Source organism: Pristiophorus japonicus, chromosome 20, assembly GCF_044704955.1.
Source record: "Pristiophorus japonicus isolate sPriJap1 chromosome 20, sPriJap1.hap1, whole genome shotgun sequence".
NCBI classification, from domain to species: Eukaryota; Metazoa; Chordata; class Chondrichthyes; family Pristiophoridae; genus Pristiophorus; species Pristiophorus japonicus.
The window spans coordinates 89,419,710-89,446,202 of NC_091996.1; the positions used below are offsets into that span (position 1 = coordinate 89,419,710).

At 53.7% G+C, this 26,493-nt stretch overlaps 1 protein-coding gene across 2 annotated transcripts in view; it reads right to left on the reverse strand.

Moving 5' to 3' along the window:
- LOC139232665 (vigilin-like) overlaps window positions 1-26,493 on the reverse strand; it is a 140,025-nt gene that overhangs the window by 27,890 nt on the left and 85,642 nt on the right. For both annotated transcript variants that reach the window (XM_070863130.1, XM_070863131.1), the window contains exons 16-20: window positions 23,728-23,859; window positions 19,800-20,018; window positions 15,436-15,657; window positions 12,702-12,920; window positions 8,088-8,226 (exon numbers count right to left, since the gene is read on the reverse strand). In XM_070863130.1, coding sequence (XP_070719231.1) covers window positions 8,088-8,226; window positions 12,702-12,920; window positions 15,436-15,657; window positions 19,800-20,018; window positions 23,728-23,859 — 931 coding nt within the window. The remainder of the gene's footprint in view (window positions 1-8,087; window positions 8,227-12,701; window positions 12,921-15,435; window positions 15,658-19,799; window positions 20,019-23,727; window positions 23,860-26,493) is intronic.

A 26,493-nucleotide genomic window follows, 5' to 3' on the forward strand; every position in this document is an offset into this window, starting at 1 on the left:
GCGGGGCTCGGTGCGAGTTAGGACACGGGGCAGCGAGCACAGGGGGTGATGGGCGAGCAGGACTCGGTGCGAGTTAGGACACGGGGCAGCGAGCACAGGGGGTGATGGGTGAGCAGGACTCGGTGCGAGTTAGGACACGGGGTCAGCGAGCACAGGGGGTGATGGGTGAGCAGGACTCGGTGCGAGTTAGGACACAGGGCAGCGAGCACAGGGGGTGATGGGTGAGCGGGACTCGGTGCGAGTTAGGACACGGGGCAGCGAGCACATGGGGTGATGGGTGAGCGGGACTCGGTACCGAGTTAGGACACGGGGCAGCGAGCACAGGGGATGATGGGTGAGCGGGACTCGGTGCGAGTTAGGACACGGGGCAGCGAGCACAGGGGGTGATGGGTGAGCGGGACTCGGTACCGAGTTAGGACACGGGGCAGCAAGCACAGGGGGTGATGGGTGAGCGGGACTCGGTGCGAGTTAGGACACGGGGCAGCGAGCACAGGGGGTGATGGGTGAGCGGGACTCGGTGCGAGTTAGGACACGGGGCAGCGAGCACATGGGGTGATGGGTGAGCGGGACCCGATGCGAGTTAGGACACGGGGCAGCGAGCACAGTGGGTGATGGGTGAGCGGGACTCGGTGCGAGTTAGGACACGGGGCAGCGAGCACAGGGGGCGATGGGTGAGCGGGACTCGGTGCGAGTTAGGACACGGGGCAGAGATCAGGGGGACAGGTCTGATTGTGAGTGGGGAGATCAGGGGGACAGGTCTAATTGGAGGGGGAAGATCAGGGGAACAGGTCTGATTGGAGGGGGGAAGATCAGGGGAACAGGTCTGATTGGAGGGGGGAGATCAGGGGAACAGGTCTGATTGGAGGGGGGGAGATCAGTGGGGGGCAGGTCTGATTTGGGGGCGGGGGGCGATGCGAAGAGTTCAGTGGCGACAGGTCTGATTGGCGGGGGGGGGCCATGGAGACCTGCCCCCCCGAACTCCCCCCCCTCAATCAGACCTGTCCCCCTGATCTCCGCCCCCCCCCCCCCCTCCAGTCAGACCTGCCCCCCCTGTCTCCCTGATCTCCACGCCCTCCCTCCCCCCCCCCACCAACTCCACAACCGATCTTCGCTATCTCCTCTGGCGGAACCTCCCATCTCGGGCCCCCTGCTCCTCCGACTCTGGCCCCCTGCTGTGCTTCCCCCTTCCCCTGCGCCCCGCTCCTCCCCGCCTCACCTCTGCCTTCAACAGACGTGGCAGAGCCGTACAAACATCTCGTTGAATCCCCCCTTCCTAAACCCCTCCCCCTTTACTACTGCTGCCCCTTAATGGTAGAGTGTGGGATATGCCGGGCTATGAGGTTACCATCACCATAGGCAGTCCCTCGGAGTCGAGGAAGGCTGGCGTCCACTCTAAAAATGAGTTCTCAGGTGACTGAACAGTCCAATACGAGAATTACAGTCCCTGTCACAGGTGGGACAGACAGTGGTTGAAGGAAAGGGAGGGTGGGACAGGTTTGCCGCACGCTCCTTCCGCTGCCTGCGCTTGCTTTCTGCATGCTCTCGGCGACGAGACTCGAGGTGCTCAGCGCCCTCCCGGATGCACTTCCTCCACTTAGGGCGGACTGGTCTTTGGGCCAGGGACTCCCAGGTGTCGGTGGGGATGTTGCACTTAATCTCCTGATCCACAGATTGTGGTGGAACACAATTCTGCTGCTGCTGATGGCCCCTCTCCCCGCCCCACGGACAGAACCCTGTCCACCTCTCCAAATTCGTGTGCCGCTGTTTGACGTCCATTTCTTCCCTGGGTGGCCGGGCCTGTTTACGACATTAAAGGCGCTCGCTCTCAGGCCCTGGATACTGGTCCCGTGTTGTAATTACTGGGCTGAGCCGCACCTTGAAGTCACTAAATAAATACCGCTTCGTCTAAATGAGGCTGATCTCCTCATTAACAAGTGGAAAAATCAACCTCAGCGGAGATCCCGATTCCCCCTGGTGAGCAGCTATTTACGGAGCGTTGACAGGTATTGTGTGGCACAACCACCGTGCCAAATGGGAGGGATTCAGAACAGATCTAGCAGCTCAAAACCGGGCACCCATGAGGCGCTGGGGGCCATCAGCAGCAGCAGAATTGTATTCCACCACAAGCTGTAACCTCATGGCCTGGCATATCCCCTTACCATTACCATCAAGCCAGGGGGCCAATCCTGGTTCAATGAGAAGTGAAGAGTATGCCAGGAGCAGCTCCAGACGTACCTGAAAATGAGGTGCCCACCTGGGGAAGCTGCAACACAGGACTCATCGTGCGTAGGCGGTCCCTCGAACGAGGAGGACTTGCTTCCACGAAAGTTCACGGTTGTTTCAATGAAGGACCCGATGTTCCAGTCCTGAACTCCAGTTGAGGGGGTGGAAGGTGGAAGGTGTGGGTGGATTTTTTTAACGTGGGGTGGCCGTTGCACACCAGCCACCACACGGGGCTCGACAGAGCCGGGTCTCGGTCCAGTGGCAAGGGTTGACCATGGACGACTGGAGACCTGCTCTGCTGCACGGACCTAGTGCGCGCACATAACGCACAGTGTGGGCTGGGCCCCTGGGCCCTTGGCTCTTCTAGGCCCCGTACCCTCATCTGTCGCACCTCCGCCACAAAACACTCGCCGCTCCTCCGCCCCGACCTTCCCGCTCCTCTGTACCTGGGCCCCGCTGATGTTCCTGCCCACGCTCCAAAGTGGTGACCAGCGTTTCGATGACGTCGCCCAGCTCAAAATCGTCGCACGCTTGGAGCAGCTCGCACTGGAGGTTGAAGTGGTGCGGAGCTGTTCTCTCACAGGTCGGGGGGGGCCACGAACACAGGACTGCATGCATGCTAAACAGCGGAAGCAGCGTGCTATAGACGGGGCCGAAGCCATCTCACAACCAACGGATCGGATCAAAGCTCTGCAGTCCTGCCACATCCAGTCGTGAATGGTGGTGGGCCATTAAACAACTAACGGGAGGAGGAGGCTCCATGAATATCCCCATTCTCGATGATGGCGGAGCCCGGCACGCGAGTGCAAAAGACAAGGCTGAAGCGTTATGGGTTCGAGCCCCTACCCCAGAGACTTGAGCACATAATCCAGGCTGACACGCCCAGTGCAGTACTGAGCTGGTGCTGCACTGTCAGAGGAGCCATTATCTGGGGAATCCAGTCCTGCCTGTTCAGGAGGACCAGAAAGATCCCACAGCACTATTCAAAGGTGCTCCCAGCCTAACTTTACCCCTCAACCAACACCATCAAAAACTGACTATCTGGTCATTCACCTAGTTGGGCAGCTATTTATTATTATTGTTGTTGTTGAATTTAGCAGACAATCTGCTTGGACCTGGTCACCTATATGCCGTGACAACTATGGCTCACTCTCTCCCGCCTCCGAGTCAGAAGGTTGTGGATTCAAGTCCCATTCCAGGGGCTTGAGCCCATAATCCAGGCTGACACACCCACAGTGTAGTGCTGAGGGAGCGGCGCACTGTCGGAGGGTCAGTACTGAGGGAGCGCCGCACTGTCGGAGGGGCAGTGCTGAGGGAGCGGCGCACTGTCGGAGGGTCAGTACTGAGGGAGCACCGCACTGTCGGAGGGGCAGTGCTGAGGGAGCGGCGCACTGTCGGAGGGTCAGTACTGAGGGAGCGCCGCACTGTCGGAGGGGCAGTACTGAGGGAGCGCCGCACTGTCGGAGGGGCAGTACTGAGGGAGCGCCGCACTGTCGGAGGGGCAGTGCTGAGGGAGCGCCGCACTGTCGGAGGGGCAGTACTGAGGGAGCGCCGTACTGTCGGAAGGGCAGTGCTGAGGGAGCGCTGTACTGTCGGAGGGGCAGTACTGAGGGAGCGCCGTACTGTCGGAGGGGCAGTACTGAGGGAGTGCCGTACTGTCGGAGGGGCAGTACTGAGGGAGCGCCGTACTGTCGGAGGGGCAGTACTGAGGGAGCGCCGTACTGTCGGAGGGGCAGTACTGAGGGAGCGCCGTACTGTCGGAGGGGCAGTACTGAGGGAGCGCCGTACTGTCGGAGGGGCAGTACTGAGGGAGCGCCGTACTGTCGGAGGGGCAGTACTGAGGGAGCGCCGTACTGTCGGAGGGGCAGTACTGAGGGAGCGCCGTACTGTCGGAGAGGCAGTACTCAGGGAGCGTCGCACTGTCGGAGGTGCCGTCTTTCAGATGAGACATTAAATCGAGGCCCCGTCTGCTCTCTCAGGTGAACGTAAAAGATCCCATGGCCACTATTTCTAAGCAGAGCAGAGGGAGTTATCCCCGGTGTCCTGTGGCCAATATTTATCCCTCAACCAACATCACTAAAACAGATTATCTGGGTCATTATCACATTGATGTTTGTGGGAGCTTGCTGTGTGCAAATCGGCTGCCACGTTTCCTACAGTACAACAGTGACTACATTCCAAAAAGTACTTCATTGGCTGTAAAAGCGCTTTGGGACGTCCTGAGGTTGTGAAAGGCGCTATATAAATGCCAGACTTTTTTCCCCCCCCTATCCCTTTGTATTCCAGCACCCCTTGAGAAAAAGGCCGTCAGTCCATTAAGCTTTGTGAATGTTGGCTATGTGGTGTCCGGTGGTCGTGACAGGCGCTGTAAAAATGCAAGTCATTCTTTCTTATTCGAAGGTATTTATCAACCTGTTTGGCTCAAGCCAGAGACGATTGCCCGGAGTTTCAGTCTACCCGGGGTTTGCTCCGATCGTCGCCGTTACGCCGGCCAATCAGGAGGGGACCCGAGAACATTTGTGGTGCGTATCTTAAGCGGTTGAAGAGAGACAGGCCAGGCCAAGAAATAACAAATATAACCACCGTGTCGGACTATTCTGTGCATCATTCAACACAGTGGTTATAAGCAATTTCTGGCCACCATATTACAAGAAGGATGTGATTGCACTAGAGAGAGGGTACAGAGGAGATTTACCAAGATGTTGCCGGGACTGGAGAATTCTAGCTCTGAGGAAAGATTGGATAGGCTGGGGTTGTTTTCTTTCCCCTCTATACAACCTCATAATTTTATACACCTCAAATTAAACCTCCTGAGGAGGCTGAGGGGAGATTTAATTTGAGGTGTATAAAATTATGAGGGTGGATAGAGTGGATAGGACGGACCTATTCCCCTTAGCAGAGGGGTCAATAATCAGGGGGCATAGATTTAAAGTAATTGGGGGGAGGTTTAGAGGGGATTTGAGGGGAAATTTCTTCACCCAGAGGGCGGTGGGGGTCTGGGGCGGAACTCACTGCCTGAAAGGGTGGTAGAGGCAGAAACCCTCACCACATTTAAAAAGTACTTGGATGTGCACCTGAAGTGCCGTAACCTGCAGGGCTACGGACTGAGAGCCGGAAAGTGGGATTAGGCTGGGTGGCTCTTGGTCGGCCAGCACGGACACGATGGGCCAAATGGCCTCCTTCCGTGCTGTAAATTTATATGATTCTTATTTTCTACTGTGCCGCAAGTTAACAGTCCCCCGTAAAACGATACGTCGTGTTCCTGTTGTTATTTGTCCCTTCACGGTTTATAGAAATTTGTTTGGCAGCTACGGAGGCCCCAAGCTCTGGAACTCCCTCCCTAAACCACTCTTTCCTCCTTTAAGACACGCCTTTGCCCAAGCTTTTGGTCACCTGTCCCCAATATCTCCTTACGTGACTCGGTGCCAAAGTATACACAGAATATACAGCAGAGAAACCGGCCATTCGGCCCAACGAGCTGGTGTTTATGCTCCACCCAGTCCATCTGCCTCGTCTCAGCCTTTCAGCCCATCTTTCTCTTTCTCGCTCATGTGATCGTCTAGTTTCCATTTGAAAGCGTCGAAGCTAATCACCTCAACCACTTCCTGTGGCAGCGCGTTCCTCGTTCTGACCGCTCTCTCTGAGTCAAGTCATTTCTCCTCATTTGCCGACTGGATTTATTAGTAACTACAGACAACTCGCGATTATCCGGGTCCGGGTCCCTCGGGGATTGGGCTATATACTGGGTAAACGATTTCTCCGTTAGAGCGAGTTGACATTATAAAGTTAAAACTTCAATGGATAAATACTGTGCAATCAGCTACAAACAGTAACAAGGCAGTTAAGCATGGACATGACCAGTATGCATGCAGGTGGCCTTGAGGAGGAGATTGTCTAGCTCCGGGGTTCTGGAGCGCGATGCCTTCCCGGGCTGAAAGGACTCCAAAGGCACCGGCCCGTGCTTTCCTGGGCCGAAAGGACTCCGACGTTACAACCGTTTAAATGCCGTTACAACCGTTTCCCCTTTGCACCCGTGTGCGGATAATCGAGAGTTGCCTGTATCTGGTCATTATAGCCTCTATTTTCGGATTCTCCCAGAAGCAGAAATGATCATCGCTCCTGTGAAGCACCTTGGGATGTTTCTACTGCATTAAAGGGTGCTACATAAATGCAAGTTGTTGAAGCTCAAGTCTAGGATCGTGTTATCCAAAGACAAGGTGATGTGAGGGCACAGGGTGGAACCAACAACTGAATTAAGCCAAGAACATAAGAATTAGGGGCAGGAGTCGGCCATTCAGCCCCTCGAGCCTGCTCCGCCATCCAATAAGATCGCGGCTGATCATCTCCCTCAGCTCCAGCTTCCCGCCCTATCCCCCTAGTCCCTTAGTATCGAAAAATCTATCGATCTCTGTCCTGAATATACTCAACGACTGAGCCTCCACAGCCCTCTGGGGCAGAGAATTCCAAAGATTCACCACCCTCTGAGTGAAGACATTTCTCCTCACCTCAGTCCTAAATGGCCGCCCCCTTATCCTGAGACTGTGTGACCCCTGGTTCTAGACTCCCCAGCCCGGGGGGAAACATCCTCCCTACATCTACCGTGTCGAGAATTTTTTTAATGTTTCAATCAGATCACCTCTCATTCTTCTAGTCTCTAGGGAATATCGGCCCAGTCTACTCAATCTCTCCTCATAGGACGATCTCCCTCAAGTGATTGGGCTCTTTATTCAGCCTACAAATAGATCACCTAGATCGCCAGGCGGGTGAAACAATCTTTGCTGACATAGGGTTGATATCCAAGAAGAGTAGGAGTCCAAAATATTGTTCGGCACAGGCCTCCTTCTGTGCGGTACGATTCTATGAATATCCGGAGTAAAACACGGCAAGGGAAGGTGTAACAGAGCAGGAAAAAACAGCACAGGGACCAAAAACTGGTAACAATAATAAAGATATGGAAGGACACCACAGACACATGCTTCTATTCACAGGACTGGATTTCCGGCTGGAGGATTTTTCGGCCGGTAATGGTGGCGGAGCGGTAAAGCTTTGCCGCCGGGAAATGGTTTGCGCCTATAGGCCACAAGATTCCGCAGCTGGGCCTTCCGAGTGTGGGAGTGAGGGCGGGAGAGAGGCGTTCCAGGAAAGCGACTGGAAATCCCGTTGCTAAAGAGTCGGCTTCGGAGCGGCCTAAGAGAGGCTTCTCTGGAAAAACGAAAACCGCCACCAAAAACGCAACAAACCTTCCCAATACCTTGAATTCCCCGCATTAGGATAAACCGCAGAACTCACACTTACCTCATGGCTTCCCTCGCCGCCGCAGGAGCAGCGCGGACCGCCCGCTTTCCCAGGCGGTCCCACTAGGGTGCGCTACAGGGGCCAGTGCCCGACAAAAATCACCGCGCTGTCGAAACCAGTGCCGTTGCATACCGGCTTGGCGCTCCCGGGCGGTGCTGCTCTGCGCCCCCCGCAAAACCGGCAACCAATGTCCCGGTGGGGCGCTGGTCACCCACCCAGAAACCATCTCCTACCGCCATTACCGCCGCTATAGGGCGCGAACAGAGGCGGCAACATACCGAGGGGCCGAAAATGCCCCCCCCCCCCCCCCCCGCCCTTTCCTTAAGCTCCATTACCACCTCGAAGAGATGGCAATGAGGCGGACAAGCCTCACCGACCGCAGGCCGACCTGTCCTAAATTGCTCCCCCCGGGCTCGAGGTCGGCCCAGCTGGGGTGAGTGAATCTCTGGGGATACCGTCAACATGGAAAATAACACTGCAGTCGAGCGTTCACGCTAGGGGGTGGGAATTGAGCATTGGGCCCCCCCCCTCGCCGGTTCCACACACCGCTAAGGCCCCCTGAACCGTACCTTGGTTTTCATCCCGTTCGGGGAACTTGATCTGCACGTCGTAATCCCTGGTGATCTGCTGGACCTTGGAGCCCTTCAGCCCCATGACGGCTCGATGGAAGCGTTGTGTGATCACGCACTCCAGTGTCACCTGGGCCTCCTGGAAAGGCACGGGCAGAGAACAAGAGAGAGAGAGGGAAGAATAAATCAGGCGTCATTTTAGAGGAGTACACTGTGTGAATTCAAAGCGTTTTAGACTTCGAAGTGTGAAGATTCCTTAAAGTAGAAGGGTTGGTTTTTAACTTCCACTGCTGGCGAATTGGCCATCCGTTAAGATACTGCTCGATGGGGCTCTGTAGAAGCAGCATTGCTCTGCACCTTGGTTTTCATGAACAAGTTGCATTTATATAGCGCCTTTAACGTAGTAAAATGTCCCAAGGTGCTTCACAGGAGCGTTATCAAACAAAAATTGACACCGAGCCACGTAAGGAGATATTAGGGCTGATGAATAAAAGCTTGGTCAAAGAGGTACATTTTAAGGAGTGCCTTGAAAGAGGAAAGAGAGGCAGAGAGGTTTAAAGAAGGAATTACTCTGAGGGTGCATTATTACCTGCCCTGGGAGTGTTTGATGGGGACAGTGTAGAGGGAGCTTTACTCTGTATCTAACCCCGTGCTGTACCTGCCCTGGGAGTGTTTGATGGGACAGTGTAGAGGGAGCTTTACTCTGTATCTAACCCCGTGCTGTACCTGCCCTGGGAGTGTTTGATGGGACAGTGTAGAGGGAGCTTTACTCTGTATCTAACCCCGTGCTGTACCTGCCCTGGGAGTGTTTGATGGGACAGGGTAGAGGGAGCTTTACTCTGTATCTAACCCCGTGCTGTACCTGCCCTGGGAGTGTTTGATAGGACAGTGTAGAGGGAGCTTTACTCTGTATCTAACCCCGTGCTGTACCTGCCCTGGGAGTGTTTGATGGGGACAGTGTAGAGGAAGCTTTACTCTGTATCTAACCCCGTGCTGTACCTGCCCTGGGAGTGTTTGATGGGGACAGTGTAGAGGAAGCTTTACTCTGTATCTAACCCCGTGCTGTACCTGCCCTGGGAGTGTTTGATGGGACAGTGTAGAGGGAGCTTTACTCTGTATCTAACCCCGTGCTGTACCTGCCCTGGGGGAGTTTGATGCCAACACTGGGAACCTGAAATGGAAAAGAGTTCCATTCCCCAGCACTGACATCCCTCACCTTGATGAACAAAAAAAAAAAGATTAAAAATGTTTACAAATCTGAATGAGATTGTCCTTTTAAATCTCCAGACCGCCTTCCTCTTGATCAAGCAATGTAAATAGAATGTTTTAATTTTAATTTCCGATTGTTAAAGGAGCTGGGTATATCCTGGTTCAAAGTTAGAAAACTGAACGTGTCATCATAAACCAATGATATTTTACGACAAGAACTTGCTTTAACTTTACAAACACACCAAAATGTCTCCCTGAATTTCTCACCCGTTCACCCATGTGCTCGATGACCCACAGCGACTCCACGTCCACTAACTAGTGTTCAAATCCCTCCATGACCTCGCCCCCCCTCCCTATCTCTGTAACCTCCTCCAGCCCCACAACCCTCCGAGATCTCTGCGCTCCTCCAATTCAGCCATGACTTTAGTCTCATCGCCGAGAGCATGCAGAGACCAAGCGCAGGCAGCGGAAGGAGCGTACGGCAAACCAGTCCCACCCTCCCTTTCCCTCAACCACTGTCTGTCCCACCTGTGACAGGGACTGTAATTCCCGTATTGGACTGTTCAGCCACCTGAGAACTCACTTTTAGAGCGGAAGCAAGTCTTCCTCGATTCCGAGTACCTGCCTGTGATGATATTGAATGGCGGAGCAGGCTCGAGGGGCCGAATGGCCTACTCCTGCTCCTAATTCTTATGACAAGAAATCTCACAGGCCGCGTCATGCTTGGCCAACCTGCATGATCCTGCTGACAGCACTGGGGCGGGGGGGGGGGGGGAGAAGGACCGACTGCACACTGCTCGCTTGGCAAGAGATGGCTCTGGAGGCGGAATGCTAAATGTGGTTCAGAGCTGGACCGCCCCGGGTGTTAATCCCCAGTCGGTGTTGGGGCCGCTCAGCTCGGCCGGGATGGGCCAGCCATTGGGGTGCCTCAGTTGGCCGAAGGTAGCCAACTGAAAACAAACTCGGGGAGGGCTTCCCGCTGCCGATCTGGTGACCCCCGGCTGGAAGTGTCTGTCTGAACTGTGACCTCTGGCAGCGTTGGGTTTACTGGTGATACCCGCCCACTGTCGGTGGCCTGCCAACCTGAAGAACGGTCACTCAGGAGAGGGCAGTGGAAAAGCCAAGGGGCCATGGCAGGAGTTAGTGCCTTCAGGAGAAGGAGGGGAGCCAGTGAGGTTAACACGAGAAATGGAAATCCCGTGAGATATCCAACTAGCCGCCACATTTCAATACAACTGTACAGGGTGTTGGTGAGGCCACACCTGGAGCACTGCGTGCAGTTTTGGTCTCCGTATTTAAGGAGGGATATACTTGCATTGGAGACAGTTCAGAGAGGGTTCACTCGGTTGATTCCTGAGATGAAGGGGTTCACTTATGAAGAAAGGTTGAGCAGGTTGGGCCTATACTCATTGGAGTTTAGAAGAATGAGAGGTGATCTTACTGAAACATATAAGATTGTGAGGGGGCTTGACAGGGTAGGTGCAGAGAAGATGTTTCCCATCGTGGGGGAATCTCGAACTAGGGGGCATCGTCTCAGAATAAGCGGTCACCCATTTAAGACGGCGATGAGGAGGAATTTCTTCTCTCAGAGGGTTGTAAATCTGTGGAATTCTCTGCCCCAGAGAGCTGTGGAGGCTGGGTCATTGGATGCATTTAAGGCGGAGAGGGACAGATTTGTGAAATACATGGGAGTCAAGGGTTATGGGGAGCGGGCAGGGAAGAGGCCAAGATCAGATCAGCCATGATCTTATTGAATGGCGGAGCCGGCTCGAGGGGCCGAATGGCTGACTTCTGCTCCTATTTCTTATGTCCTTACATGGACGTGTTGTTGTCAAGCCAGTGTGGCTCAGTGAGGCGCGCTGCCAGCTGTGGGTCAGAAGGTAGTGGGTTCAAGTCCCACTCCAGGGACTGATGCACGTAATCCAGGCCGACACTCCCCGTGCAGTGCTGAGGGAGTGCCGCCCGGTCTGCTGTGCAGTCTTCCGGATGTTAAACTAAAGTTCTATCTGCCTGTTCAGATGGCTACATGGGATGAGGGAGTTCATTCAGTTACGTGGATAGACTGGAGAAGCTGGGGTTGTTCTCCTTGAAGCAGAGAAGGTTGAGAGGACAGGTGACAGATTAGGAAAAGCAGAGGTGCAACGAGACCTGGGTGTCATGGTATATCAGTCATTGAAAGTTGGCATGCAGGTACAGCAGGCGATGAAGAAGGCAAATGGCATGTTGACCTTCATAGTGAGGGGATTTGAGTATAGGAGCAGGGAGGTCTTACTGCAGTTGTACAGGGCCTTGGTGAGGCCACACCTTGAATATTGTGTGCAGTTTTGGTCTCCTAATCTGAGGAAGGACATTCTTGCTATTGAGGGAGTGCAGCGAAGGTTCATCAGACTGATTCCCGGGATGGCAGGACTGACATATGAAGAAAGACTGGATCGACCTAAGCTTATATTCACTGGAAATTAGAAGAATGAGAGGGGATCTCATAGAAGCATATAAAATTCTGACGGGATTGGACAGGTTAGATGCAGGAAGAATGTTCCCGATGTTGGGGAAGTCCAGAACCAGGGGTCACAGTCTAAGGATAAGGGGTAGGCCATTTAGGACCGAGATGAGGAGAAACTTCTTCACTCAGAGAATTGTGAACCTGGGGAATTCTCTACCGCAGAAAGTTGTTGAGGCCAGTTCGTTGGATATATTTAAAAGGGAGTTAGATGTGGCCCTTACGGCTAAAGGGATCAAGGGGTATGGAGAGAAAGCAGGAATGGGTTACTGAGGTGAATGATCAGCCATGATCACATTGAATGGTGGTGCAGGCTCGAAGGGCCGAATGGCCTACTCCTGCACCTATTTTCTATGTTTCTATGATGGAGCTGTTCAAAATCCTGACAGAGTAGACAGAAACTGTTCCCATTGGTGGAAGGGAGGAGAACCAGTGGACACAGATTTTAGGTGACTGGCCTGAGAACCAAAGGCGTAACATTTTTAACGCAGCGAGTGGTCAGGATCTGGAACGCGCTGTCTGAGAGGGTGGGGGAGGCAGACTCAATCGCGGCTTTCAAACGGGAATTGGATCAGTAGCTTCAGGAAATAAACCTGCAGGGCTACGGGGAAAAGGGGCAGCGGGAATGGGACTAGCAGAGGGGCTCTTGCAGAGAGCCGGGAAGGGCTCGACGGGCCCAATGGCCTCCTTCTGTGCTGTAACGGTTCTGCAAGAGAACCCGTGGCTCTTTTTTGAGGCAGAGGGGCGTTCTCCTGGTGTCCCCCTGCCCAATGGTTATCCTCAACCCACACCGGCCAAGGTCGGAGGTCCCTGTTTTTAGGAACTTGCTGTGCACAAATTCACCAATCGAAATAACTCAATGGCCGCGAAGAGCTGAGGGTGCGACAGAAATCGAATGTGCTTACCAGGTCTCCGATGATCTCCTGGATTCGCCGCTTGGCCGCCTCGACGCAGTCCTTCGCCCCTTTGAGCATCACTCGGTCGCTCTGGACGCCCGTGCGGGGGAAGCTGACCGTCACGCCCCCGTACTCCTCCGCGATCTCCCGCAGCACCTGCCCTCGGCGTGCCACGAAGTGCCGGTGATATTTGGGGTCGACCATCATCAGGTCCTCGACGACGTTGTCCTGCGAGAAAGGGTTTCACAGCGTGACCACGGCATGTTCAAACCAACCCGCACACCGAATGTTCGCAGTGTGCGGAGTGGGAGATGTCCTCCCAACTTCCATAAACGTAACCTCGTCCAAAACTCGGCTGCCCCGTGTCCTAACTCGCACCGAGTCCCACTCACCCATCACCCCCTGTGCTCGCTGACCCCGTGTCCTAACTTGCACCGAGTCCCGCTCACCCATCACCCTCTGTGCTCACTGACCCCGTGTCCTAACTTGCACCGAGTCCCGCTCACCCATCACCCCCTGTGCTCGCTGCCCCCGTGTCCTAACTCGCACTGAGTCCCGCTCACCCATCACCCCCTGTGCTCGCTGCCCCATGTCCTAACTCGCACCGAGTCCCGCTCACCCATCACCCCCTGTGCTCACTGACCCCGTGTCCTAACTCGCACCAAGTCCCGCTCACCCATCACCCCCTGTGCTCGCTGACCCCGTGTCCTAACTCACACCAAGTCCCGCTCACCCATCACCCCCTGTGCTCGCTGACCCCGTGTCCTAACTCGCACCAAGTCCCACTCACCCATCACCCCCTGTGCTCGCTGCCCCGTGTTCTAACTCGCACCGAGTCCCGCTCACCCATCACCCCCTGTGCTCGCTGCCCCGTGTCCTAACTCGCACCAAGTCCCGCTCACCTATCACCCCCTGTGCTCGCTGACCTACATTGGCTCCCGGTTAAGCAGCGCCTCGATTTCAAAATTCTCATCCTTGTTTACAAATCCCTCCATGGTCCCTCGCCCCCTCCCTATCTCTGTAATCTCCTCCAGCCCCACAACCCCCCCCCGAGGTGTCTGCGCTCCTCTAATTCTGCCCTCGTGAGCATCCCTGATTATAATCGCTCCACCATTGGTGGCCGTGCCTTCTGTTGCCTGGGCCCCAAGCTCTGGAACTCCCTCCCTAAACCTCTCTGCCTCTCTACCTCATTCTCCCTCCTTTAAGACTCTCCTTAAAACCTAACTCTTTGACCAAGGATTTGGTCACCTGCCCGAATATCTCCTAATCTGGCTCGGAGTCACATTTACTTTGATAGTCACTGCTGTGAAGTGCCTTGGGACGTTAAAGGCGCTATATAAATGCAAGCTGTTGTTGTTTGCATCCGCGCAGCACCTCGGCTAATGCTTCCTCCATCCCCCCCACCCCCGTCCTCCAACGACCTTCCTCTTCGGTAGGTGGCGACTCACGCAGCAGAATAGCTCCGTGGGCGGCGGCGGCCCCTCCGAGGCCTGGCCCGTGCGGATGTGCCTTCGGTCTGAGCCAGTCGGGAGAACGCTGGCAAGGCTATCCCGGCCGCCGGGCCATGCAATCGGGACCCCGTGCTGGGAGGAGGCAACAGCCGTGTCGTTGACGGGTTAAAGGCTTCAACTGAGCTTCACAGGCGCTTACTTTCCTGCAGAGGTCGGTCATGAGCTAGCGATCAGAAGGGATAACACCTCGTGGCTGATATTTCTGCCCTTGTGCACCCCTGCTGTGCTCAGTCCAATTCCCCACCCCCCCCCCCACCCCCGGTCTGCGTAGATCCACCAGCCAATCACAGCACAAGTACCAAACCGTGGGCCTTCAGTACCACACTGGGCAGTGCATGTATCCATTGAGCCCAACCCCCCTCCCCTCCGCGGGGCAGCTCGTACCCTATTTATTGCGGCAAGCAATTCTGGCCTCTGGTTACACATAATGAACGACAAAATATTCCACTGCTGGGATCGGGGAGATCCACCTCGGAGGTACTGTCAACCGAAAAGCAAAAGACTTGCATTTATATAGCGCCTTTCATGACCACCGGACGTCTCAAAGCGCTTTACAGCCAATGAAGTACTTTTGGAGTGGAGTCACTGTTGTAACGTGGGAAACGCCAATTTGCGCACAGCAAGCTCCCACAAACAGCAATGTGATAATGACCCAGATCATCTGTTTTTAATGATGTTGGTTGAGGGATAAATATTGGGCCCCAGGACACCGGGGAGAACTCCCCCTGCTCTTCTTCGAAATAGTGGCCGTGGGATCTTTTACGCCAATATTTATTCCACAGTCAACATAACAAAAAAAAAGAGCAAATTATCTGGGTCATTATCACATGGCTGTTTGTGGGAGCTTGCTGTGCGCAAATTGGCGTTTCCCGCATTACAACCGTGACTGCACTCCAAAAAGTGCTTCACTGGCTGTAAAGCGCTTTCTGAAACGCCCGGTGGTCGTGAAAGGCGCGATACAAATGCAAGTCTTTCTGGTGTCCTTGAGCCTGTATTCATCCCTCAACCAACGCCGGAAACGACAGGTGATTCCACGGCCGCTGGTGGGAGCGCGCCGTGCGTAAACTGGCTGCTGCGCTTCCTGCGTCACGACCGTGAGTGCATGTCCCGATTGGCGGTACGGCGCTATTGGGACGTCGTGACAGGTGCTACATAAATTCAGGTTCTTTCTTTACAACGAGAGCGGGCGGGTGGGATGCAGGGTGGGGTGGGATGGGGGGGGGGAAACTCACCAGGTTCTTAATCAGAATCTCCAATTCTTTGTGCGCCTGCTTTATTGCGTCCTCTTTGCCGACGATGGTGATCAGCTCTTGGTCCCGGTCGTCGACCGCCGGGAAGATGATGCGGGCCCCGGTGCGGTCCCGCACCTTGCGGATGTTCCCGCCGCCTCGCCCGATGAGAAACTTGTGGTATTCCGGTTTGGCATGCAGCTCCACGGTGCAGTTGTTGATTTGCTGCAATGAGGGGGGAAGAGGGGGAGGAAGTCGAGAGGAGAACAGTTAATATCAGGGGGGGGGGGGGGGGGGAGGGCTGAAGTTGCCCCTTTCCATAAAGCCCGTGGCCGTTGCTTTCAGGTCTGGCCCCGTCGAGTCTCCGCGGAGGGGCCGCCATTTTATAAATTTGCCCGTCCTCGGTTTTTGGAGCGGTGCAGGGGGACAGCTCCAACCGGCCTGCACGCGCCGACCCCTTCCCGAAATGGTCCGCCGGTAATTCGCCCCACGGGATCAGCCCCGCCGCCGGTCGGTGCGACCGACAGCTTTCGCTCAACGGCACGGCCACCCTTAAAGGGGAGTGGCGCTGTCGGCGACCTCCACGTTTTTTTTTTTGTTGGCCGACTGCCAGGTCGGGCCGGCAATTGCGGCCGCGGGTTCGGACGGGCCGCCAACAGGCAGCCTGCCCCCCCCCCCCACCCCTACCCACCTTCTTGAGTGCCAGGGCCCAGCCGAAACCCCCCCACCGCCCCCCCCCCCCCGGGTGGCCCAGTGTTTTCCACTAAAGTGGCTGCAGAGTCCGCCCCTTTAACTGACGGGGAGGGGCGTTGTGACGCGCCAGCGCGATGAATGATGTCATCAAGCTGATGTGGTGTCGGCCACTCCGCCCCCCCCCCCCCCCTGCCCATCCCCCCCCTGAATTTCTCCGGTTTGGCTGCCCCACGCACAGCGATAACAGCGGTAGGTGCAATTCGTTTCGGACGGTGGGCGATTTCGGCCCCCTAACCTCTTCCACAGGTGGCGCAGTGCACCAGAGCACCAGGGGGAGGTGCTGTGGAGTACTCAAGCGCAACGTAAGGTAGAATCATTGAATGATACAGCACAGAAGGCGGCTATCGTTCCTGTGCCGGCTCTTTGGTTGAGCTATCCAATTAATCCCACTCGCCTGCTCCTTCGAGAACCAGGAACCAGGGGGCATCGTCTCAGGATAAGGGGTCGGCCATTTAGGACTGAGATGAGGAGAAATTTCTTCACTCAGAGAGTTGTGAATCTTTGGAATTCTCTGCCTCAGAGGGCCGTGGATAGTGAATCGTTGAGTATATTCAGGGCTGAGATCGACAGATTTTTGGATATTAAGCGAATCAAGGGATATGGGGATAGTATAAATAAGGTTCTTTAAGGTAGGGATGGCGATGGAATTGGGAGAGACATCAAAAAAATGACTCCACAGCACCAACCACAGGCCAGGGCCTGCAACTACAGTGTCACAAACATGTTTACATACAGAATTTCCATTCTAAATTTTGATGCAGAAACGTGACCAAAAATCATGGCACGAGGAAGCCCGTGCATACATTTTAATACACAGATATAAGCTCGGAATGGAAATTGATAAGGGGATAGACAGGATAGAGGCAGAGAGGTTGTTTCCACTGGTCGGGGAGACTAGAACTAGGGGGCACAGCCTCAAAATACGGGGGAGCCAATTTAAAACCGAGTTGAGAAGGAATTTCTTCTCCCAGAGGGTTGTGAATCTGTGGAATTCTCTGCCCAAGGAAGCAGTTGAGGCTAGCTCATTGAATGTATTCAAATCACAGATAGATAGATTTTTAACCAATAAGGGAATTAAGGGTTACGGGGAGCGGGCGGGTAAGTGGAGCTGAGTCCACGGCCATGATCTTGTTGAATGGCGGAGCAGGCTCGAGGGGCTAGATGGCCTACTCCTGTTCCTAATTATTATGTTCTTATTAATGTTGGAGAAGTCCAGAACCAGGGGTCACAGTCTAAGGATAAGGGGTAAGCCATTTAGGACCGAGATGAGGAGAAACTTCTTCACTCAGAGAATTATGAACCTGTGGAATTCTCTACCACAGAAAGTTGTTGAGGCCAATTCACTAAATATAGTCAAAAAGGAGTTAGATGAAGTCCTTACTACTCGGGGGATCAAGGGGTATGGCGAGAAAGCAGGAATGGGGTACTGAAGTTGCATGTTCAGCCAGGAACTCATTGAATGGCGGTGCAGGCTCGAAGGGCCGAATGGCCTACTCCTGCACCTATTTTCTATGTTCCTATGTTTCTATGATATCAGGAAACCATTCTTTACCAAAAGAGTGATAAATGCCTTCGTTAATCCACCGAGCAAGGCAAACAATTTAGGGTTGCGCAATTCGATGCCACGATGGGAGAGCCAATGTGCTCGAGAGAATGAGTTTTGATGGGTCGAAAGACCTTTTCTCATCCCTGACTTCAAATGTGTAACCTTCATATACCTCAGGCCCCAAAACAGGAACCTGCGGGTCCGGCGTTTGACCCGAGCGGGGCCCCCGGCAGCTCGGGTTTCTCCCGGTGACAGGCCTGGGGGGGGGGGGGGGGAACGGCCGCCATCTTGGGCGGCTCAGTGGTCAGCGGGGCGCATGCGCGGTCCCCCTTGGGCAGGAACCAGGAGGAGGGGATGTTGTGAATTTCTATCCTGGGCTCACAGTGATGGCTTTTGTAAACTGCTGTTACAGGCTGTGAGGAGGGCGGCGTTCACACCCCACAAACTCACACTGAAAACACCAGCGAGTTCACAAGTGACCGCAGGGGGGGGGTTGGATTCTGCTGTTTTTTACTGCTGCTGCTTAAAAGGAGCACACCACTCCAGTGACGAGGGCGGCTGGAATGGACGTCACCAAGGTCCAGGTCGCTGATTGGGGCGCAGGTAGGTACAAGCAGGAGCGGCGAGAGATTGTAGAGCGACGTGACCGGGGCCCAGGACTGGCGGGAGTTCGGGAGCCCAGAAGAGGCGAGGGGCCCAGGGGCAGCACTGGGCCCAGCCCCACACACTGTGCGATATGTGTGCGCGCACTGGGTCCGTGCAGCAGAGCAGGTCTCCAGTCGTCCTGGTTAACCCTTGCCACTGGACCAAGACCTAGCTCTGTCAAGCCCCGTGTGGTGGCTGGTGTGCAACGGTCACCCCACGTTAAAAAAATCCACCCACAGGCATCTTCCACCCTTCGGGATGTAGTTCGGGATCTGGAATATTAGGTTCTTCATTGAAACATTTGTGAACTCATCCCTTTTTGGCATGGAAGCAAGTCATCCTCAATTCAAGGAAGAAGATACCATTGTGTTCCAATCTCAAAGATTGGAAGGATAGGGTAGGAGAGGAGGGATAATCAGAGAGGTAGCTAGACTTGTGGCCACTGTCCCTCGCCCCTTACCAGCTGGTTCAGCATGACGTTGATTATGACTTGATGCTTTAATGCTGGTGGTAAATCCATCTATCTACATCTTACTACAAATCTTACATCTGTGGAGACTTCCTATCTGCCCATTGTGACTTCCTGATGAACTGCATTTGTCACACGTAAAAACTCGGAGCAGGGGTAGGCCATTCGGCCCCTCGAGCCTGCTCCGCCTATAAATAAGATCATGACTGATCATTGAACTCAACTCCACTTTCCCGCCCGATCCCCATATCCCTCGGTCGCTCTAGAGACCCAAAATCTATCGATCTCAGCCTTAAATATACTCAACTTCTGAGCCTCCACAGCCATCTGGAGCAGAGAATTCCAAAGATTCACCATCCCCTGAGAGAAGAAATTCCTCCTCATCTAAATGGCTGACCCCTTATTCTGAGACTGTGACCCCCTAGTTCTAGACTCTCCAGCCAGGGGGAAACAATCTCTCGACAGCTACCCTGTCAAGCCCCCTCAGAATCTTAAATGTTTCAATGAGATCACCGCTCATTCTTCTAAACTCCAGAGAGTATGGGCCCAATCTACTCAATCTCTCCTCAAAGGAAAGCCTTTCATCCCAGGGATATATCTACATTGCTATGTTCACTTTTATAGTGAGGTTTGACTATGCTAACTTGTCACCCTGTGAGGGCACAGTCTGGCCACCGAGGTTCCCACGATTGCTCAAAATAAAATGTAAATTTTTTTTTCTCAGTAACTGAAAATTCTTATGTCCAAAATAAGGATTTCCTCCCCAAAACCTCTCCTCCTTTGAGTCGCTCCTTACAATCTACCTCTGTGACCAAGATCTTGGCCACCTGTCCTAATATCTCCTCACGTGGCTCGGTGTCAAGCTTTGTTTGACAACGCTCCCGTGAAGCGCCCTGGGGACCGTTACAGGCGCTATATAAATGCGCGTTGTTGCCGTTGCTGTTGTGGAAATACCTTCTCCTCAGCCAGCTGAAGCAGCTGTTTCCGTGCCTTCTCCACTTCCTCCACGGGACCCCTGATGGTGACTTTGTCGCTGCCCGAGCCTTCAGAGGGAAAGTGGATGTGCACCCCTCCACACTCCTCCATGAGCGACCGCACCAAGCGCCCCTTGGCACCGATCAGGGAGTTGTGCAGTTTGGCGGGGATCAAAACGTCCACTTCCTTGATGTTTGCCTAAAGCAAACACAGCAACAATTAAGCAAGAGACAGGCCCCCTGCCGCACACACAGAGAACATCCAAATAAAGACTCCCCCCTAAAGGGCTAGTTTAAAAAAAAAAATTCATTCACGGGATGTGGGCGTCGCTGGCAAGGCCAGCATTTATTGCCCATCCCTAATTGCCCTTCAGAAGGTGGTGGTGTGTCTTATGAACTGCTGTTCTTTGTAGAAATTTTGATACATCTGAGTGCCTCGCTCAGCCATTTCAGAGGGGAAGTGTTGCGTATGCAATACCTATTAGACTGAGTATTGTTTAACTGAGGTATGACCTTGGCTCTGCTTTATTAAGGCCCAAAGTGCTTAATATACAAAATGGCTGGCCTTTTATACTTGGGCTGCACACACGTGCATGTGGCCTCCAACAGGGACGCCATCTAGTGGCTAGTGATCCCAAAAGTAGATACACGACAGGAAGTTAAGAGTCAACCACATTGTTGTGGGTCTGGAGTCACATATCGGCCAGACCGGGTAAGGGCGGCAGATTTCCTTCTCTAAAGGACATTAGTGAACCAGATGGGTTTTTAAGACAATCTGGTAGTTTCACAGTCACTATTGCTGATACTAGCTTTTTTTTAAATTCCAGATTTATTTAATTAACTGAATTTTAATTCCAGAGCTGCCGTGAAGGGATTTGAACTCATTTCTCTGAATCATTAGTCCAGGTTCGGGATTACTTGTCCACTGTGCTAGGTGGGCAAAGAATACCTCCCAGTATGGCACTGAGGTATGCGATCCCGAGGTCCCAGGTTCAATCTGTGCTGAGTGAGTTCAGGAGGCACGGGAAATTGAGGGCGACCACAGCAGGCCTTCATTTGGAGTCCCAGTGCCCTTGGGCTATGCCAGGACAAATTCAGCCAGTACTGTACCCCAGTGTTACACAGTGACAGACCTGTACCCCCCAGTACTGTACCCCAGTGTTATACAGTGACAGACCTGTACCCCCCCAGTACTGTACCCCAGTGTTATACAGTGACAGACCTGTACCCCCCAGTACTGTACCCCAGTGTTATACAGTGACAGACCTGTATCCACCAGTACTATACCGCAGTGTTATAGTGACAGACCTGTACCCACCAGTACTGTACCCCAGTGTTATACAGTGACAGACCTGTACCCCCCAGTACTATACCCCAGTGTTATACAGTGACAGACCTGTACCCACCAGTACTGTACCCCAGTGTTATACAGTGACAGACCTGTACCCACCAGTACTGTACCCCAGTGTTATACAATGACAGACCTGTATCCACCAGTACTATACCGCAGTGTTATAGTGACAGACCTGTACCCACCAGTACTGTACCCCAGTGTTATACAGTGACAGACCTGTACCCACCAGTACTATACCCCAGTGTTATACAGTGACAGACCTGTACCCACCAGTACTGTACCCCAGTGTTACAAAGTGACAGGCCTGTACCCACCAGTACTGTACCCCAGTGTTATACAGTGACAGACCTGTATCCACCAGTACTGTACCCCAGTGTTACAAAGTGACAGGCCTGTACCCACCAGTACTGTACCCCAGTGTTATACAGTGACAGGCCTGTACCCCCCAGTACTGTACCCCAGTGTTATACAGTGACAGACCTGTACCCCCCAGTACTGTACCCCAGTGTTATACAGTGACAGACCTGTACCCACCAGTACTGTACCCCAGTGTTATACAGTGACAGACCTTAGCTTCCCTTAGTGCTCCACTCCGCTGTCAGGCCACCCATAAGCTGTGCCCCACCAAGTCCAGCTTGCCTATTGCTCTGATCCTTGTCAATCTCCCCGTGGCTCTCTCACCAGCACCACCACCCCCCAGAATATGATTCAAACCTCGCCTGTTCTCAGCTATCAATCACTCCAGTGCCTTAGGCACTTGGCCTGTTGTAACCTACAAGGCTACAGACCAAGAGCAAGAAAGTGGGATTAGCCTGGATGGCTCGTTGTTGGCCGGCACAGACACGATGGACCGAATGAGCTCCTTCTGCGACATAAACCTCTATGATTCTCCGATGTCCACGAGCTCCTGTACACAGGAACAGGAGGAGGCCATTCAGCCCCTCGAGCCTGTTGCGCCATTCAATTAGATCGTGGCTGATCTGTACCTCATCTCCATCCACCCGCCTGGTCCCGCAACCCTTAGTACCCGTACAAAAATCTATCAAGCTCAATTTTGAAATTTTCTATTGAAATTTCCGCCACCCTATGATGTTCCTTCCCAGGTTTCATAGAGAGCTCCACCTTGTGGACTCCTTTGTTAGTGCAACTACTAATGTATAAATAATGACGGTCATGTGGCAAAGTCACATGATGACAGTTTCTGTATGGAGCCATCTTGAGTGTGTTTGTTTGTGATGTTGTAAGGATATCACATATTGGCGACGAGGATGGGGTTTTTTGGATTGCCTAGCCGCTTGGTCCACCACCTTTGGCCTGTGCCCTCCCTTTGCTCCACCAGTGGCTGAACAGCTTTGAACTCTCTTGAACCTTCTTCATGTCCTGCTGTAACTGTACAGGATGTTGGTGAGGCCACACCTGGAGTACTGCGTACAGTTAAAGAAGGATATACTTGCTTTAGAGGCTGTTCATAAAAGGTTCACGAGGTTGATTCTAGAGACGAGGGGGTTGACTTATGAGGATAGGTTGAGTAGGTTGGGCCTATACACATTGGAGGTCAGAAGAATGAGCGGTGATCTTATCAAAACGTATAAGACAATGACGGGGCTCGACAAGATGGATGCAGGGAGGATATTTCCACTGATAGGGGAAACTAAAATGAGGGGACATAGTCTTAGAATAAGGGGCTACCCATTTAAAACTGAGATGAGGAGGAATTTCTTCTCTCAGAGGGTTGTAAATCTGTGGAATTCTCTGCCCCAGAGAGCTGTGGAGGCTGGGTCATTGAATATATTTAAGGCGAAGATAGACAGATTTTTTTGAACGATAAGGGAATAAAGGGTTATGGGGAGCGGGCGGGGAAGTGGAGCTGAGTCCATGATCAGATCAGCCATGATCTTATTGAATGGCGGAGCAGGCTCGAGGGGCCGAATGGCCGACTCCTGCCCCTATTTCTTTTGTTTTTATGTGCCCAAATCTTCTTCGGTCACCTCTCCCAGTGGTTCCCAACTGCTCCATTTCTCTCTCCCCTGTGAAGTGCGCTAAAGGGGTCCCGTGGGACAAGTTGTGGTGACACTCAAGGCGTGGACAGAGATGCCCTGGGCGGGCCACATTGTTCACTTACCAGACACGAGACTCCCAAAGCAAACGCTCTACTCGGAACTCCTTCACGGCAAACGGGCCAAAGGTGGGCAGAGGAAACGTTACAAGGACCACCCTCAAAGCCTCCCTGACAAAGTGCAACATCCCCACCGACACCTGGGAATCCCTGGCCAAAGACCAGTCCGCCCTAAGTGGAGGAAGAGCATCCGGGAGGGCGCTGAGCACCTCGAGTCTCGTCGCCGAGAGCGCGCAGAAAGCAAGCGCAGGCAGCGGAAGGAGCGTGCGGCAAACCAGTCCCACCCACCCCTTCCCTCAACCACTGTCTGTCCCACCTGTCACAGGGACTGTAATTCCCGTATTGGACTGTTCAGCCACCTAAGGACTCATTTTAAGAGTGGAAGCAAGTCTTCCTCGATTCTGAGGGACTGCCTATGATGATGACGGTCGGACGTACCAGTTCTCGCTGAATGGACAGGACGCGTTCTCGGGCGGCCTCGCAGTTAGCTTTCTTCCCCGTGATCAGGATCACCTCCGAGTTGCTGTTTTCTGTCGGCAGGTCGATCTTTGTGTTCGTTTCTTCGCGGATCTGGCGCGGGACGGCAGAGAGCACAAGTCAGGGGCCGGTCACGAGCGGACCGCGCGGCAGGGGGGGGGGGGGGGGGGTCCGCTGGGACACGCGGAGGTCAAAATCCGCTTTGTAAACGCCGCCCGTGATCGGCGGAAGGGGGCGGCGGCTAATGACTCACCGTCGCTGCGGGGCCGTGGGTTCCGCGCCGCTCACGAGGAATTTAGCCGGGCGGTGGGGCGCCAAGAGGTGCCGCTGGGCGCTCGGCCGCCACCCACGTGGTGACGTCATCGAGCGTGCAACGCCCCCCCTCGCCGTCGTGGCTGCAAAATTAGGCAAGTACGGTGGCCTTAGCGGCAGGCGTTCATACAGCCTGGGAAAGATGGTGGGACATCGGGGAGCCCGAGGCGGGAGTGTCCAAGGAGCAAGGTAACTGGTTAACTTTAATTTTTTTCAGCATTTATGTATTAAGGCACCAGTGGGGAAGTGTGGATGTGGGTCAGACAAATTTTCGTAAACTTTTTTCCCCTACTTTTATCAACTCGTAGGCCGGCAGTCCACCGTGGGGCAAGTCGGTCGGCCTCCTGAGTTGCTGCTCCGTGGGCGCCCCAGGGCGAGTGCGCGATGCCACTTTTAGTGCTGCCTCTCTCAACTTTGGGCGGCAAACCTGCATTTGGCACAGTTTGAGGCGGCACTTACCGCCTGGCGTTAAAATAAGCACGAGGCCGGTGTCACCGCCTCAAAGACAGCAGGACGCAATTTCGACCCCGCGCATTTATATAGCGCCTTTCACAACCACTGGACATCCCAAAGCGCTTTACAGTCAATGAAGTACTTTTGGAGTGTAGTCACTGCTGTAATGTGGGAAACGCGGCAGTCAATTTCTGCTCCCACAAACAGCAATGTGATAATGACCCAGATAATCTGTTTCTGTTATGCTGTTTGAGAGATATACATTGGCCCCAGGACACCGGGGAGAACTCCCCCTGCACTTCTTCCATTAGTGGCCGCGGGATCTTTTAGGTCCACCCGAGAGAGCAGACGGGGCCTCGGTTTAATGTCTCATCCGAAAGACGGCACCTCCAACAGTGCGGCGCTCCCTCAGTACTGCCCCTCCAACAGTGCGGCGCTCCCTCAGCACTGCCCCTCCGACAGTGCGGCGCTCCCTCAGCACTGCCCCTCCGACAGTGCGGCCCTCCCTCAGTACTGCCCCTCCGACAGTGCGGCGCTCCCTCAGTACTGCCCCTCCGACAATGCGGCGCTCCCTCAGCACTGCCCCTCCAAGAGTGCGGTGCGGCGCTCCCTCAGTATTGCCCCTCCGACAGTGCGGCGCTCCCTCAGTACTGCCTCTCCGGCAGTGCGGCGCTCCCTCAGTACTGCCCCTCCGACAGTACGGCGCTCCCTCAGTACTGCACTGGGAGTGTCGGCCTAGATTTATGTGCTCAAGTCTCTGTAGTGGGACTTGAACCCACAACCTTCTGACTCAGAGGTGACAGTGCCCCCCACTGAGCCAAGGGTGGATGAACTAATGTGGATTCTTCACCTGTAATTGCCTTGTAAAATACGGCTGTTATGGTCTCATTAAATGATTAAAATGTAGATTTCGGGCTTGGAACCCCAGCTGAACCAGGTCCGATCCACAATGGCAGGTTGACACAATCACCATAACAAAAACAGATTATCTGGGTCATTATCACATTGCGGTTTGTGGGAGCTTGCTGTGCGTAATTTAGAAACATAGAAAATAGGTAAATAGGTGCGGGAGTAGGCCATTCGGCCCTTCGAGCCTGCACCATCATTCAATAAGATCATGGCTGATCATTCCCTCAGTATCCCTTTCCTGCTTTCTCTCCCTACCTCTTGATCCCTTTAGCCGTAAGGGCCATATCTAACTCCCTCTTGAATATATCCAATGAACTGGCATCAACAACTCTCTGTGGTAGGGAATTCCACAGGTTAACAACTCTCTGAGTGAAGAAGTTTCTCCTCATCTCAGTCCTAAATGGCTTACCCCTTATCCTTAGACTATGACCCCTGGTTCTGGACTTCCCCAACATCGGGAACATTCTTCCTGCATCTAACTTGTCCAGTCCCGTCAGAATTTTATATGTTTCTATGGGATCACCTCTCATCCTTCTAAACTCCAGTGAATACAGGCCCAGTCGATCCAGTCTCTCCTCATATGTCAGTCCTGCCATCCCTGGAATCAGTCTGGTGAACCTTCGCTGCACTCCCTCAATAGCAAGAATGTCCTTCCTCAGATTAGGAGACCAAAACTGAACACAATATTCCAGGTGAGGCCTCACTAAGGCCCTGTACAACTGCAGTAAGACCTCCCTGCTCCTATACTCGAATCCTCTAGCTATGAAGGCCGCGTTTCCTACATTACAACAATGACTACACCTCAAAGGTACTTTGTCTTCTGTAAAGCGCATTGGGATGTCCTGAGGTTGTGATAAGCGCTATATAAATGCAAGTCTTTCTTTCTGTCAATCACTTCACAAAGAATCTCCCGTCAGCCTCAGTATTGATAGCAGCCACAATGGAGCCAGCAGCCCAGAATACCTGGTCCCTACACCAGTGTTGGCCAGCACTGTATGGCTTGGAGACATGGACCATGTACAGTAGACCCCTCAAATCGCTGGAGAAATACCA